Below are 15293 nucleotides of genomic sequence, written 5' to 3'. Positions count from 1 at the left end.
GGCAAACAAGAACAGTCCATTGCCTCAATGGCAACCTAAACATAAATTGAAAAAAATCCCACAATATTAGCAAGCTCATCACTGCCATGTAACTAAGTATATAACCCACTGTCACGATCCTGCCGCTCCAGCCCGGGCTGTGCGGGTGCCCGCGTGGTTGCGCTGATTGGGAGGCGCACACCTGCGCCTCATGCGGGCTGATTGGCCTGTGTATTTATATGTCCCCGATGACGACTGGTCCTGGCCAGTTCGCTGAGCTTCATGTCCCGTTCGAGTGCTCCGGTATCCCTGATCGACAACCCGTGTGTACCGACCTTCGCCTGTTCTCCGACCAACCTTGTAAGCCTGACTCCTTTGATACTTCTGACTGCTTTGATCGTTCTCCTGTGTACCGACTCCTGCCTGCCCGCTCACCTGCTCTCTTCGCCCGACGTCCCACCTACCGCTGCTGCACCTGACTGCCTGCTCGATCCCGGACCTCGGCATATAATAAACGTTTCTCCCTGAACTACCTTGCATCGTCCGAGTCCTGCATTTGGGTCCTACTCCCGTTCCGATGGGACGTGACACCCACCTGTCCCCTGCTACTATGTTTGCAGGCAGTCATTGGCTCTACCCCGTGAATCAGTGACCCCCTAACTGGAATGGTGCATTTAACATCTGGATGGCCAGTGGGCCGGGGGGCAGGGCATTCAGGCACGATTGCCTTGCAGGCAAACCCCCCAACCATGACCCACCAATAACATTTTTATTGCAGTATACCCAGAATAAACATTTTTCTCTCTGAAAATCTTCTACTGGATGTGCTTGGCAAGTTTATGCTACTGAGGACATTTCATGTACCCACCGCACTCAGACGCTCACCATGACATTTCCGGATTCACATTCAGAACGTATCAGCTTTCATGTTTTCAATACCCAGAGCAGTGACATCATCTTGGAGGGGTCCATGGCTGACGCTGCATAACCCACCGGACAGGGTAAAGTTTTGAGGGGTAAAATGCACCTTCTCTTGCCTCTCATTCCAGAGGAAGGAAGGCACGGATACTGTTTTCGGGCAATCCCCGGACCCAGCCTGTTATTTTAATGAAAAAATCCAATCCAACTTAAATGTCAGCACAAATCAGCAAAATGATATGATTTTAGATCTGAAGCCACACAGGGAAAATATATTACGTTGTCAGATTTGGATACATCCATCAATCCATTTTCTTCGCCGTTTGTGCTCACAAGGGTCGCGGGGAGTGCTAGAGCCTATCCCAGCTTTCAACGGGCAGGAGGCGGGGTACACTCTGAACTGGTTGCCAGCCAATCACAGGGCACATTGAGACAAACAGCCATACTCACAATCACACTCAGGGGCAATTTAGAGAGTCTAATTAATGTTGCATGTTTTTGGAATGTGGGAGGAAACCAGACTACCAGGAAAAAACCCACGCAGGAACAGGGAGAACATGCAAACTCCACACAAGTGGGTCTGGGATTGAAACCGGGACCTCAGAACTGAGAGGCCAACGCTTTAACAGCTGATCCACCGTGCCGCCAAATTTGGATACAGTTGATCAAAAAACTGTAGAGAAAACTGTTCAGCAGCTGAAAGCATCAATGAGCTGTCTCGACTCAATACCATCTGACTTTTTCAAAATTTGTGAAGTCAGTGCTAGCTGATTTGCAGCAAATAATCAATTGTTCACTTCAGTCTGGTGTGTTTCCAAAAGTACTGTAGCTGCTGTTCCGCTGTTCAAGCACTGAACCATTTCATGGTAGTGAGCTATAGACTCATCTCAAATCTCCGTTTCATTGTCAATATTCTTGAGAAAGTTATTTTTAATCAACTCAGCAATTTCTTGAATTTAAATGGACTTTTTGACAAATTTCAATCAGGTTTCCGAACACATCACAGTATAGAATCTGCACTTATCAAAGTGCTAAATCATGTAAAGTTGAATACTGACTCAAGAAAGGTGTCAATTTTGGTCTAGTTGGATCTCAGTGCGGCTTTTGATACGGTAGATCATAATATACTGCTGAACAGGTTGGAAAAGAGGGTAGGACTAAATGGAACGGTCCTTAAAGCCCCACTGTCATGAAATGCATGATTTTTAGTATATTAATGAAAAAAGGGCAGCCGGAATGGACCCATCCGTTTTTTCACTACAAAACATGATTTTGACGTATACAGCTTATTGTAACTCCCGCCATGAAAATCCTCTCGAGGGATTTGTTTTGGTGAAGAAACAAGAAGTGACATTGACAGCAGCAGCACACTCAGGTGGTCTCGTGTGTTTATAATAGTTTTACCTGCTGGAAGGTAGCTCTTTGTTCCTTGTTAGCCAAAATGCCGGCTCGTAGTATTGCTGGATATTGTTTGAACACTCGGGAGGAAGGATTTACTCTTCATATTTTTCAAAAAGACCCGTTTCGTCATGAAAAATGGATTGCATAGGTGCAAAGGACAAAAGCTTCGTGGGTCCCAAATAATAGGTAGGTGTGTATAGAGCTACTAAAAAAAACAATAGCTGGGGGGAGTGGGACATAATCCTCTCAGAATGTAACAAAAGATCCGCGTACGTACGTCAGGGGTGCTAAATGTGTCGATGTGCCTGTCCGTTGATCACGGTTTCTGCCGGGGTGGCTTATTGTCACGTCGCTGTCGTCACTATGACAGTATGTAGCCAACAGTAAGACAGTATGTCGCATACTTAGCCGTGAGCGATGACAACGCTGTGGCCTGGGCACGCTGAGCCACCAAGGCGTGGCCACAACGAGCCGATCACGGCTTCAGCCGGGCTGCCTCATCGGCGACGCCACAGACGGCTTCGGCCGGGGTGGCTCATACATACTGTCTGAGAGTCTGTTGTTAGTTAGAAGTGATCCACGTATCATCTAAATATGGCTCGAAACAATAGGTCAATATAGCCCCAGTCACTTCACTCAATTGTGAGATGTTCTCTACTTCGAAAAGAGCTTCCGTGTCAGAAAGGGCATCGGAAAAATATGAAAATCTCTGTTTATCCTCTCCCATACCAAGTGCCACTATGAATTTTCAATGCCGAATGTCCCGGTGTAACATCTTCTGATGACGTTGCAGGCAATTTGGCAACCACTTGGATGTTGAATGAGACTTCCGCAACTTTGTGCATGGATGACACGCTCTCCATTCATATTTATTTTTTCGTATAGACATTGAAGAGAATAATTTTACATGTATTTTTTATATTTCTTGTATTGTAATGGTTTTAATTGTACTTTTTTACTCTACTTTTTTTTAAAATATATTGTATTTTTTTTCCATTTTAAATGTCTTAGCTCTTTGTTTTCAAATACTTTAAATCATGTATAGGACATTGAGTTACCTCGTGTATGAAATGCGCTACACAAATAAATTTACTTCGCTTTGCTAAAAGTGCCACTGACACCAAAATATACATTTTGAAAAAGGTATTGTTATCAAAATTACATTCAATATTAATGACTTTAATGACAATACGAGTCTAAAAAAGTGAGCTGGGAGCATTTTATTAAAGCGCAAACTTGCAAAAGTATGACTTGTCTTTCCCATTGGCGGCCATATTGTCTGTGACATCGTGTGATGTCTCGTGCAGGCATCACACTGGGGCAATCGCCATTGACAACACGCTGTGCTAAATGCAATGGCAGATGAACGAGCAATTTTTTGATTTTTTCTGACGCCCCTTCTGAGACTGAAGCTCTTTTTGAGGATGCGAGTGAAGCGACCGGGGCCATTTTACCATATCATTCGAGCCATATTTAGACGATTTCCGTATCACTTCTTATATTCAAAATTACTGGCCCATAATTGTTCAATTTCCTAACCCTTTTACAAGTGTTGTGTATGTAGCGTACTCAGGAGGACCCATCCCGAGTGAAGTAAATACGTCAGGGGTGCCCACACACCGGTGGCCGGTTGAGGGAGAGAGCTCCTTTCTCCTCCCAGCCCCCGGTGCGACCGCACGCAGCTCCCCGCCTCCCCGTCCGACCCACCAATGCCTGTCACTAACAACAGACTCCCCCGACAGACAGACGAGCAGGATGAGGAACCCGATGAAATATTCAAAATGACTGGCCCATAATTGTTTGATTTTCAAACCCTTTTACAAGTCTTGTGTATGTACCTTACTGAGAAGGATCCATGCCAGGCGAAGTAAATACGTCAGGGGTCCCCACACACCGGTGGCCGGTGGGGGCGAGAATTCCTTTCTCCTTCCCGCCGACCCACCGTTAGCCCAATGGCCACACTGCCTTCCTGTAACATTCACTGGAAATGACCTTTGTTCAACTTTGGTGACTGTACGTCCAGCTCGTTAGCTCGTGTTACACGTGACTAAACTGTCTTTGTACTTCTGTTTTGCTTTTGTTTTGTGTTGTATTGTATTGTCTGTGATTAAATTGTCTTAAACGCAATAGAAAGTACTTAGTTATATTTTGCTGGTTTGACCGAGACGATTTATTCTAAATTTACATATAACACATCCTATAAACTGTGAGACAAATTAGTCCCCCAACTGTCATTTTTTGAATAGCTCTATACACACCTACCTGTCATTTGGAAACCACAAAGCTCTCGTCCTTTGCACTCGTACAATAAATTTTTCACGACAAACCGGGTGTTTTGGAAATGTGTGAAGACTGAATCTATCCTCCCGAGTGTTTGGGCAAAATCCAGCAATACAACGAGCCGGCATTTTTGCTAACACGCAGGAAAAAAACCCCAGCTAATTTCTCGCTGGTAAAAGTGGTATAAACACACGAACCTGCCAGTGTGGGCGTCTACAAAAAACGGCACTTCCTGGTTCTTCTCCAACACAAATGCCTTGAGAGGATTTTCATGGCGGAAGATTACAAAAATCGATATACGGCAACATTCTGACGTGCTGTTAACAAACAAATGAGTCCATTCTGGCTGATTTTTTTTTTTTCGTTAACAACATACTAAATTTCATGTTTTAAGTGTCAGTGGCACTTGAAACACTCCATCATTTATCTTTCAGGACTATTGAATTCAAATTAGTATTTCATGTCTACCAGGGGCGGCACAGTGGCGCAGCTTTAAAGCATTGACCTCACAGTTATGAGGATTCAGGTTCAATCCTGGCCCTCTCTCTGTGGAGTTTGCATGTTCTGCATGGGTTTTCTCCAGGCACTCCGGTTTCCTCTCACATCCCAAAAACATGCAACATTAAACTGACACTCTGAATTGCCCTGAGGTGTGATTGTGAGTGCAACTGATGTCTTTCTATATGTGCCCTGCGATTGGCTGGCAACCAGTTGAGGGTGTACCCCATGTCCTCCCCGAAAATAGCTGGGATAGGATCCGGGACTCCCAGGAAACTTGTGAGGATAAACGCATGCGCACGCACACACGCACACACACACACACACACACGCACGCACGCACGCGCGCACGCATACACACGCGCGCACACACACAAATTTAAACACAATGAGAGGCTTGGGTACATAAGACCGACTTGTTAATGTTTATGTACAGTTCAAAATCGAAATCATGACTGTCTACCCGCCCATAAAATATGAAATCAAACAAGAAAGTGTAGCGCCGGAGAAAAGGAGTCGGAGGCGGAGTGTCGGACACAGAAACAGAACTTGCTTTATTGTTCGACATCACCAAACTACTCGCATAACGGCGGGAACTCTGTTAACCTTTGCTCCGGAAGCGCAACAACAAAAACAGTCCGTGCGGAACCCCGCACCCCAACTCGAGGTCCCGCGGGTGAATTATGTAAACACCACACAAGCCCCCCCAGAATTCACCCATAGTCAAAATCCTTGTGCCGTGGAGGGATGATGACCCGACCCCGGCGAGTGTGCACTGTAGGGGCCGATGGGGGCGGGGCCGCACTGTCCATTGAGTCACGGGACAAGGGCTCAGGCGGGGTCAAGGGTACCCCGGCGGGCGCAGGGGCACAGGGCAAAGGGGGACGACCCCGGCGCGGGGGGAGGGCCAACCCCAAAGGCTGGGCAATGTCCAGGTGCGCGGGTTTGACCCTGTCCACGGAAACAGTCTCGGGTCTGCCGCCAATGTCCACGAGCAGCCTCTTATCCCCATGCTCCAGGACCCTGAACGGCCCGTCGCATGACGAACAAACACAAAATCCGCAGAGCGCAGGTGACGGGGCAGCCGGGCAGCTGGGGTGCCATGTTGCGACGTGGGAACCGGCGCAAACCCTTTTGCGGCCTCCAGCAGGGAGGACCGTTGCCTGGCTGCGGACCAGGGCGCTGTGGCGTCCGGGATGAATTCGCCGGGGACCCGCAGTGGCTGGCCGTAGACGAGTTCGGCGGATGAGGACAACAGGTCCTCCTTGGGGGCGCACCTGAGGCCGAGCATGACCCACGGGAGCTTATCCAACCAGTTGCCGTCCGTCAAGCCGGCACGCAGGGCTGCTTTCATGGAGCGGTGGAACCGCTCGCAAAGACCGTTCGCCTGGGGGTGATAGGCGGTAGTGCGGTGCAGCTTGACCCCCAAACTCTCAGCGACTGCGTTCCAGAGTTCAGAGGTAAACTGAGGGCCACGATCTGAAGAAAGGTCGCACGGTGTCCCGAAGTGTGCAACCCACGTGCCGATGAACGCCCGGGCCATGTCTGACGACGTTGTCGAGGAGAGGGGAACGGCTTCGGGCCAGCGGGTCGTCCTGTCCACCATGGTGAGCAAGTAGGTGAATCCGTGCGAGGGAGGAAGTGGACCTACCAAGTCAACGTTGACGTGGTCAAACCTCCTCTCGGGGACAGCAAAGGGCTCCAAGGGGGCTTTTGTGTGGCGATGCACCTTAGCCCGCTGACAGGCCACGCACGAGTCGACCCAGGCCTGCACATCTTTCTTGAGACCGCGCCACACGAACTTCTGGGCCACCAGCCTCACGGACGGTTTCCTTCCGGGGTGGGAGAGGTTGTGGACCGCCTCGAAAACAGCTCTTCGCCAGTTTGCAGGTTTAGCATCATTTCCATGAGTTCGGAAGGTTTGCTGTCCCCCAGTCCATTAATAGCCAACAGACGTCGGGCACGTTCCGGCCGTGAAAGTTCAAAAACCTTGAGAAGGTGAGCCTTGATCCCAGCATACTTATCTCGGGCCGGGGGAGAGGTGATGAAGTTCACTGCTCTGGCCGCCGTTGAGCTCCCGAGTGCTGAGACTACGTGGTAGTAACGCGTGGAATCATCTGAGATCCCGCGGAGGGCGAACTGAGCCTCCGTCTGTGAGAACCACGCTGCCGCGGACGTCTCCCAAAACTCCGGCAATTTGAGGATGGCGGTTGCCATGTTCGTTTCAGTCTCGAAAACGCCGGGACTGACGTCGGGGTCACCAGTGTAGCGCCGGAGAAAAGGAGTCGGAGGCGGAGTGTCGGACACAGAAACAGAACTTGCTTTATTGTTCGACATCACCAAACTACTCGCATAACGGCGGGAACTCTGTTAACCTTTGCTCCGGAAGCGCAACAACAAAAACAGTCCGTGCGGAACCCCGCACCCCAACTCGAGGTCCCGCGGGTGAATTATGTAAACACCACACAAGTACATTTATATATTTGCGTGTTCCTGCTTAAAGTGTCTGTAAGTTACTTTATTATGCACTCCTGGTAAGTAGTAAGTAAGTAGTACGCAGGCTGTTCCCAACACTCGCAAACGAGCGAGGAGGACAAATTGGCGGCTCAACATTGGCAGAAACGTCATGGCAACACGCCCACTGCTTGACAGATCCGCCCCTAAAACGAGCTGAGTACACTACGTCCAAAAATAGGCTGTGTAAATGTCTACAATTCTGATTCCACAGGTATTTGGTTCAAGTCTATGCCACGTACAGTATCATCTTGGAAGTGGTAATGCACATTATATTTCTCCTTTAAGGTTTTCTGCTTTGCAGTGGAAACTTTTTCTTACATTTGTAATAATGTCAAGAGTCACCATCTATCTATCTCCCTTCTTTATTATGTGCACACAAGACAGTTATTCATGGTGCACCATTATATAACTCGGTAGTAATCTTGACATACACGTTGCACAATCACTGATGCAATTTGTGCGTGAGATTGTGTGTGTATGTATGTACGTTTGGAATGTGGAAAAAATGCCGAACGTTGGATGCATTTTGTGTCAAGGATTCCACCCTAGTTCCGGTATGACGCCACGATATCGTACCAATCCCTCTGTTTATAGTTCTGTTGGTCTTTCTACGGTTTGGACTGGAAGCAATCCACTTGCTGTGAAATCAGATTTGGAACCTCCTCGTTGACGGTAGACACGATGACACCGCGCCAACGTTTTGACAAACAGCACATTGGACCAATCGTTGTTGAGAGCTTTTTTTTTTCGTTGCCGAGCCTACCAACCATTAGAAATTGAGTGGGCGGGACGTAGCGTGGGCCTGGCATACAAGTCTGGTTGAACCCGATCATGATCAGGATGGGATACTGTGAGTTTTACTGCACAGATTACTATATTGCTGAATTTCATACTGTAATTCATTGTTTTGTCCCGTTTACTCGCGTGTACTATAATTAACCAAGCATTTGACTTTCTTTCGGCGAGTAAGTTCCCTATTCGCTAACGTGGCTAGATGGCCAGCTTTGTAAAGTATTCCAGAAAGAACAACGGTGGATTTCGACTATTGTTACTATTGATATAAATTCTGATCAGGGTGAAGCTACACAGCTAATAGCCTTAGTCATAAACGCCATAAACTACTACACTGTCTTCCTGGTCGTCTTTTTATGCGAATTATTGTGGTCGTTACTATTTGACAGCTAACTCAAACGCTTTTGAAGTTTTAATCACGTAAACATATCTACGCTGACTGTTGTAACAGATAATAAAAGGACTTGTTTAAAATTATATGTCACCTTTTTCAGTGCAATCTGCACTCACTGTATTTGGGTATACTTTGACGACTAACCAGAGTATTTGGGGAAACTCGTTTAACGTGTTTCCCATTTGTTTTAAAGTACCAGCGTTAGCATTTCTTAAAATTAAAGATATGTTTTTGATATTATTTCAGAGAGCGACAAAGAAGAATTAATGCTGAACGGATACCACGCCTCTTCATTTTAAAGCAACACCCCATCCACACGGATACTACTTTTCGCAATTTATTTTTGTTTTTATTTTAAAAGGAATGGCTATGGAAAAGACTTAACCCGGGTGGTGTTGCCAAGTGACTCGTTGACAAGAGCTTACAAGTGAAGTTTGCCAACTTTTTGGGTTTGTGGCGGAGTTCTTCTGAAGTCATTCCAGAAGGGGACTTACACAACTTTGGAGCCACAATGGATCAAGCAAGTGGTGGGGACGACCCCAATAAAACTAAAAAGAAGTCCAGCGAGGATGAAGGCAGAAACAAAAAGCTGGTATGTGCTAGTTGGGAGATGCTACATGAAAAAAAAAGTTGAGAAAATTATGACTCCACACCGCCACCCCCATTTTTATCATGGAGATTTGAGCCTCGATTGCTTCATTTCATAAATCATTAAAACAATTAGGAAACATATCTTGTTTTTAGTGCAGTTTGTTATTGATTTGGAAGTGCCAGTGGAGGGAATAGGTTTCAGAGTTGCATTAAAAAGATGTTTTATCGTTGTGCTGTGCTTTGCACTTAGTGTATCATCCCCTCAATTGCTGTGAGCCTTTTTGTTGTGACAGTTGGTCCTCAGCATTTTTACTGCTCATGTTGAAAGTCGTTTTAAGAGTTGACTCATTGGTTTGAGTTGTGACCCTACCTGTGATGAATTATAACGCCTCTTTAGTCAACCTACTTAATTATTTTGATTTAGTCATTGTGGGTTAGGCCTTCATTCACTCAACTGCAGAAAATACCAGGCGTTTTTTTTTTTAAATCAGAATGTCCTTACAATATGCACGTTTTTTTGGGGTTTGTGCGTTAAAACTAAAATATCTGTTATGTGCTTACCTAAGATGGACTTCAGTACTAAAACAGAAAGTGATGCTGTGATTTGATGTTGGGCACTGCTTGTATTTGATGATTCCACAATGTTGTTATGTTTTGAAGGACAACCAGTGGGGGGAAATATAGATTGTTGGGAAGAAGCAATTGTTGTAAATTAAGTACTCTTGACTAGTATTGCTGCATTTTGTGCATGTATTGCTCGGTCGTTTGTTTTCCGCGAGAAGTTGTATGGTTTCGGCAGTGACAAACGGGTGTTACTGTTTTTCTTTATTATTAAAGCTTATCTGCATTTGTGATGAAGATATAAGAGAAATATTCCAGTAAGATGGAGTCAGTCATTCCATATTTTATCTAAGGGACCTTTTTGGACAGCTATATAAGCTTTGTAAGTTCACGAAAATTGTTGTTATTATTAAAGATTTCACAGTAATTATTGCCTGATTAGTTTCTGCTCCAGAAACTTAAAATAATGCGTTTGGTGAGCTTTTTACAAAAGACAAGGTTGTGCTCCGGCCATTGCTTGGTAAAAGGCATAATTTCCACGCCATCATTCCTGGTACGTCATTCTCTGTGCTCCACCAAGTGGGTCAGTGCAGGAAACGAATCTGGCATTGACTAAATAACAAGACATTCAAATACTGAAAAATACTGCAGGAGTTTAAGAACTGGTAGGCTTAATCAGCATTTTGTCATCTCATCTAGTAGTTGCTTAGTTGAAAATTGTCTTTATTTTCTTAAATCAAAACCTGACATGAGGGTTTAAGATTACAAAGTCGTATACTGTAGTCTTAAATCATAACGTGAAAAGAAGGCATGCTCTCTTACAAGTGTTTTTCATACATGGCACGATGATGTGACTGGTTAGAGCAACTGCCTCATATTTCTGAGGACCGGTGTTCATATCCCGGCCCCGCCTGTGATGAGTTTGCATGTCCTCACCGTGCCTATGTGGGTTTTCTCAGGCCACTTCCTTTCCTTCCACAAAAACATGCACGGTAGGTCAATTGAAGAACCTAAATTGCTCGTAGGGGGGAATCTTAGTGCATATGTTTGTATATTCCCTGTGATTGGCTGGCGACCAGTTCACGGTGTTTCTCACTTTTCGCCCGAAGATGTCTATAGGCCCGAGTGGGACCTGTGACCCTTGTGAGTATAAGTGTCTCAGAAAATGGATGGATGCATATAAATGTCAGACACCAATAATACAAATAAACAAAGGCAATCACATACTTTTCCCTGTCCGTGCGGTGTACCCTGGTTATTGGACTTGGAGGCAAAATAATTCCAGAAACAATGGTGTGCATCTTGTTTTCATTGTGGCGTTTGTCTGCAAGAGTGTGAGAGTTTTCAGCCACTTCTGTCTGCTGTTTTTGTATTTGTGCAATTTGGACCCTGACCAGATGGCCACCGCCTCCTTTTGACACAGAGTTGGAACACAGTTGCTGTAATATTTTTTTTTTCCCCCAATTACTGAGATTTAAACAAAAATTGTGGTATTGAATAATTTTGGCTGGCTATAAATCATAGTTTGGATTTGGTATTGGTATTTAGATTTACCGGAAAAAAAACTTGATTGACTGGCCATGATGTAGTCTGCTTCTTCCCGAAAGACAGTTGGGATAGGCTCTATGTCATCTGTGGCCCTGATGACGACAAAAGGTGTAGAAAATGGATGGATAGAATTTCAACATTATAAATGTCATGGCTGCTGTTGAACAGTTGTGGTCTTCCATAACAAATGATGACATCAGTCATACTACATTTAATATACAAGTATGTTACAAAATTTTAATATTCAGGGGAAAGTCCAAGGGCCATAGTGGACGACATGGGTGAGTGTCTGCCTCACAGTTTTGAGGACTTGGGTTAAAATCCTGGGCGTGCCTGTGTGGAGTTTGCATGTTCTCCCTGTGCCTGCATGGGTTTTCACCAGGCACCCTGGTTTCCTCCTACATCCATTGTAGGTTAAATGAAAAATCTAATGTAGGTGAGAATGTGAGTGTGTATATGTGGCTTATGATTGGCAGGCAACCAGATCAATTCTGCCTGAAGATAGATGGGATAGGCTCCAGCACTCCTGTGACCCTTGTGAGAATAAGTGGCTTGGAAAATGGATGGATGGCAAGTCTGTTTATTTCAATAATTGGTGCCGAAAATTGAAACTTGTTATATTAGTTCACACAGTGAAATATTTCAAGCCTTCATTTGTTGTTTAGATTTTGATGACTATGGCAGAAAGACAAAAAAAAAAAAAAAAAACTCGAAACAATATTTCACAAAATTCGAATATCATGACAAAGTTCAACATTGTAGGCTCCCTGTGCCTCAAATCCTGTCAGCTAATTAACGCAAAACATCTCTAGAGGTTTTTCTCAGCCTTTTAAATTGTCCGCCTGGCTTAGTAGGCTTCAGAATCATGGAAAGACTGCTGAGCAGACTGTTGTGCAGTTAGCCATCATTGACACCGCCCATAAGGAAAAAAAGGTCTCAAAAAGAAATTGCAAAAGAAGCTGGATGCTCACAGAGCGCTGTATCATTACATACACAGTACATTCTGCCTTGCGCCATTGTTGGGACACACCCTTACACCCTGCTGGTCTAATCAGTATTAGTAATATATACTGTAGACCAGGGCTCAGCAACCTTTGTGAAGCTGAGGGCTACTTCGTGAGCAGCGATCGTATGAAGGGCTACGTGACCTGTTTGCAGCAAATTTCAGACTCAGTTCATTAAACATACATAAAATATTTTTGTTTTAATTTATTGTAGTAAATGACATTACAGGTATTTTAAATTTTTTATTCACGTGAGCAAGTCAGATTCAGAATTTAAAGCACAAATAGTAAAAATTTGTGGCCTATGATATTTTTAGAACATACCATGTCGACGCCTTATATGGTCCTCATGGGCTACCATTCGCCCGCGGGGACCGCGTTGGTGACCCCTGCTGTAGACTATCGCACGATTCGTCACTTTAAACTGTTTCCTTTGCACAATTCTCATTGCAGTGGTCTATAACTGAACTGCAAACTGTTAAGGACCCTGTATAAGCTTAAAATAATGTGGGGCGTGGACGCACTCTAATTGCTCTAAGTGCTAGAAGACTGCACCTTTGCACAACTGTGACTCTTATAAGGAATAGTTTCCTATTAAATGTCTATTATTCTTTGTTGTTATTTTGTTTTTGTTGTTCTCAATACTCAACATGAATGTCGTACCAGGGCAGCACCAACTGCCAGAGACAAATTCCTTGTGTGTTGTTACATACTTGGCCATTAAATCTGATTCTGATCCTGATTAACAGATTGTTAAAAGGAGGAGAAAAATGTGCCCTCAAAAGGTACACAAGTCACAGTGATGACCACAACCTTGAGAGGCTTGTCAAGCAACGGGAATAAATAATCTTGGGGAGATTCATAAGGAGTGGACTGAGGCTTGTGTCAGTGCATCAAGAACCACCACATACAAATGTCTGCATAATATGGGTTGCAGCTGCAGGATTCCATGTCAAGCCACTCTTAAGCCAAAAACAACTTCAGAAGTTTTTGTGCTGGGCTAAGGAGAAAAGGTTCTGGTCTGTTTCCCAGTGGTCCAAATCCTGTTTTCAAATGAAAGTAAATTTTGTGTTTTGTTTGGAAATCAAGGTACCAGAGTCTTAAGGAAAACTGGAGAAGCACAAAAGTCAAGCTGCCTATAGTCCATTGTCAGGTTTCCACTGTTGGTAATGGTTTGGGGAGCCATATCATTTGCTGGTGTGTGGCCATTGTCTTTTATCAAGTACACCGTCAACCCGGCTGTCTACCAGGAAATTTTAAAGCAGTTAAGTCTTTGCGTTTTCAACGATCTTTTTGAAGACATTTTACAGTTGTTTTCAGTCATAACAGACAAACATTCAAGTAAGTGCTTTTATTTGCAGTCTGTCACATTCCCTTATCTGCGGGGTGATATAAAATTGCAAATAGTTGAGCTTCATGCTCTAGCGCAGGCACACAGTTAATTTTTTGAGGGGTCAATGTTCTCTTTCCCCAATGGTATTACACATTTTTGTGTTGAATAAAATGAACCAAAGTTGCTTCCACAGACTTCAACTTCAGAATTTCAAGTTGGGAATGTTGCTATGTTATTAACTTTTCCCACAACGTGAGCCAAATTTTGTGTTGCAAACGTCTCGTAATCACTGGTTGTGTTCCAAAAATGCTTTAAAAACAAAGTGTGACCACACTGACTGCAAGACAGGAAATCAGAGAGGGAAGTGCAAAGGCATACGTCCTCACGAGCTATCTTGATGTTACGCTGCAACTCTGAAATATCATGACTCCCGACTTTTCTATGTCTGCATGACCTCACCATGGAAATGTTTCTGATTCCTGAGGTGTCTGTAATTCCAAAAAAATATATATATCCCTTTTTTCAGCCCTCCAAAGGGTCTCAACATGTTTACAACTGGTTGCTTAAATCTCAGAGGAAGTAGTTCCCCTCCGGGTGGTGGCATGAGCTGTCAATTTATTCCACACATTTTTTGCTGACATAAAGTTTACGTGGAGCTCAGAGATGGCGACTTTGTGAAGGACTGGAAAGCAATACTTTTAAGTTCGTGAAGTAAATTTATTTGTTTCTAATAAAATATGGCTGTAGCCTACTAACGTAACATAAAACCCCAAGACTATGCCCCTAAGTCTAAGACTGCTTTTTACCCCACCTTTTTCTTGGGTCACTTTTTGTCTTCCACAACAGGAATGTCTTAAGGCCTCTATAGTGGTCACGTGGTCGACAATGCCTGATTCGCTCACATGACCTATGCATTGCCCCACGCAGCACCTCTGGATAGCTTGCCCGGCACACGCCAAAGAAAGGTTGCTCCATGGAGAAAGACGTGGAGATCATCTCTCGTGATCCGTTTTAGCCACATACTCTTCGTTCCTCGTTTCTCCACATGCCACCAAGGTCACCCTCATCTTGGTCAGTTTTGCAACATAATTAAATCTTACATCTGGTCATGTAGGTATTTTTGTTCAAGCAGACATTTACATGGTTGCCATTGTCGTTGTTTTGTTCCTTGTTATGGAAAGGAAAGTAAAAACTGTTAACCGGAAATGTGCGGATGAAATTCCACCCTGTGGCGTGTCCTAGTCAATAGCAGGCATAGTGACACCTCTGACTTAGAGGAAAAACTGCACCACATTTTCAAAACTGCGCTTCTGGGTTGCGCTCAAGTACAAAGGCAAACTACGCGTTGGAGAGTTGCAGTGACGTCAGCCCAGTCGCCACGTGTGTGAGTATGAAGAAGGTTTTAGTCAGATAACTAGGGCCATTAAGTGCCATGTAAAACGAGTATGTAGATAAGACCTCTAGATAATAGACAAAG

At 44.6% G+C, this 15293-nt stretch overlaps 1 protein-coding gene across 8 annotated transcripts in view; it reads left to right on the top strand.

The window, feature by feature from the left end:
* Positions 1–7691: 7691 nt before the first annotated feature.
* Positions 7692–15293, top strand: part of diaph2 (diaphanous-related formin 2) — a 468029-nt gene continuing 460427 nt past the window's right edge. For 3 of the 8 annotated variants that reach the window (XM_061834224.1, XM_061834218.1, XM_061834226.1), the window contains exons 1-2: positions 8212–8443; positions 9026–9371. In XM_061834224.1, coding sequence (XP_061690208.1) covers positions 9291–9371 — 81 coding nt within the window. In that variant the 5' untranslated portion in view covers positions 8212–8443; positions 9026–9290. Of the gene's footprint in view, positions 7851–8209; positions 8559–9025; positions 9372–15293 lie in introns of those variants that run through there. The other 5 variants (XM_061834220.1, XM_061834223.1, XM_061834222.1 and 2 more) reach the window with 5 other exon arrangements.

The sequence above is a fragment of the Syngnathoides biaculeatus genome, chromosome 11 (genome assembly GCF_019802595.1).
Source record: "Syngnathoides biaculeatus isolate LvHL_M chromosome 11, ASM1980259v1, whole genome shotgun sequence".
Taxonomy (NCBI): Eukaryota; Metazoa; Chordata; class Actinopteri; order Syngnathiformes; family Syngnathidae; genus Syngnathoides; species Syngnathoides biaculeatus.
The sequence above is the reverse complement of the archived record's forward strand: the minus strand, read 5'-3'. Positions and strand labels throughout refer to the sequence as shown.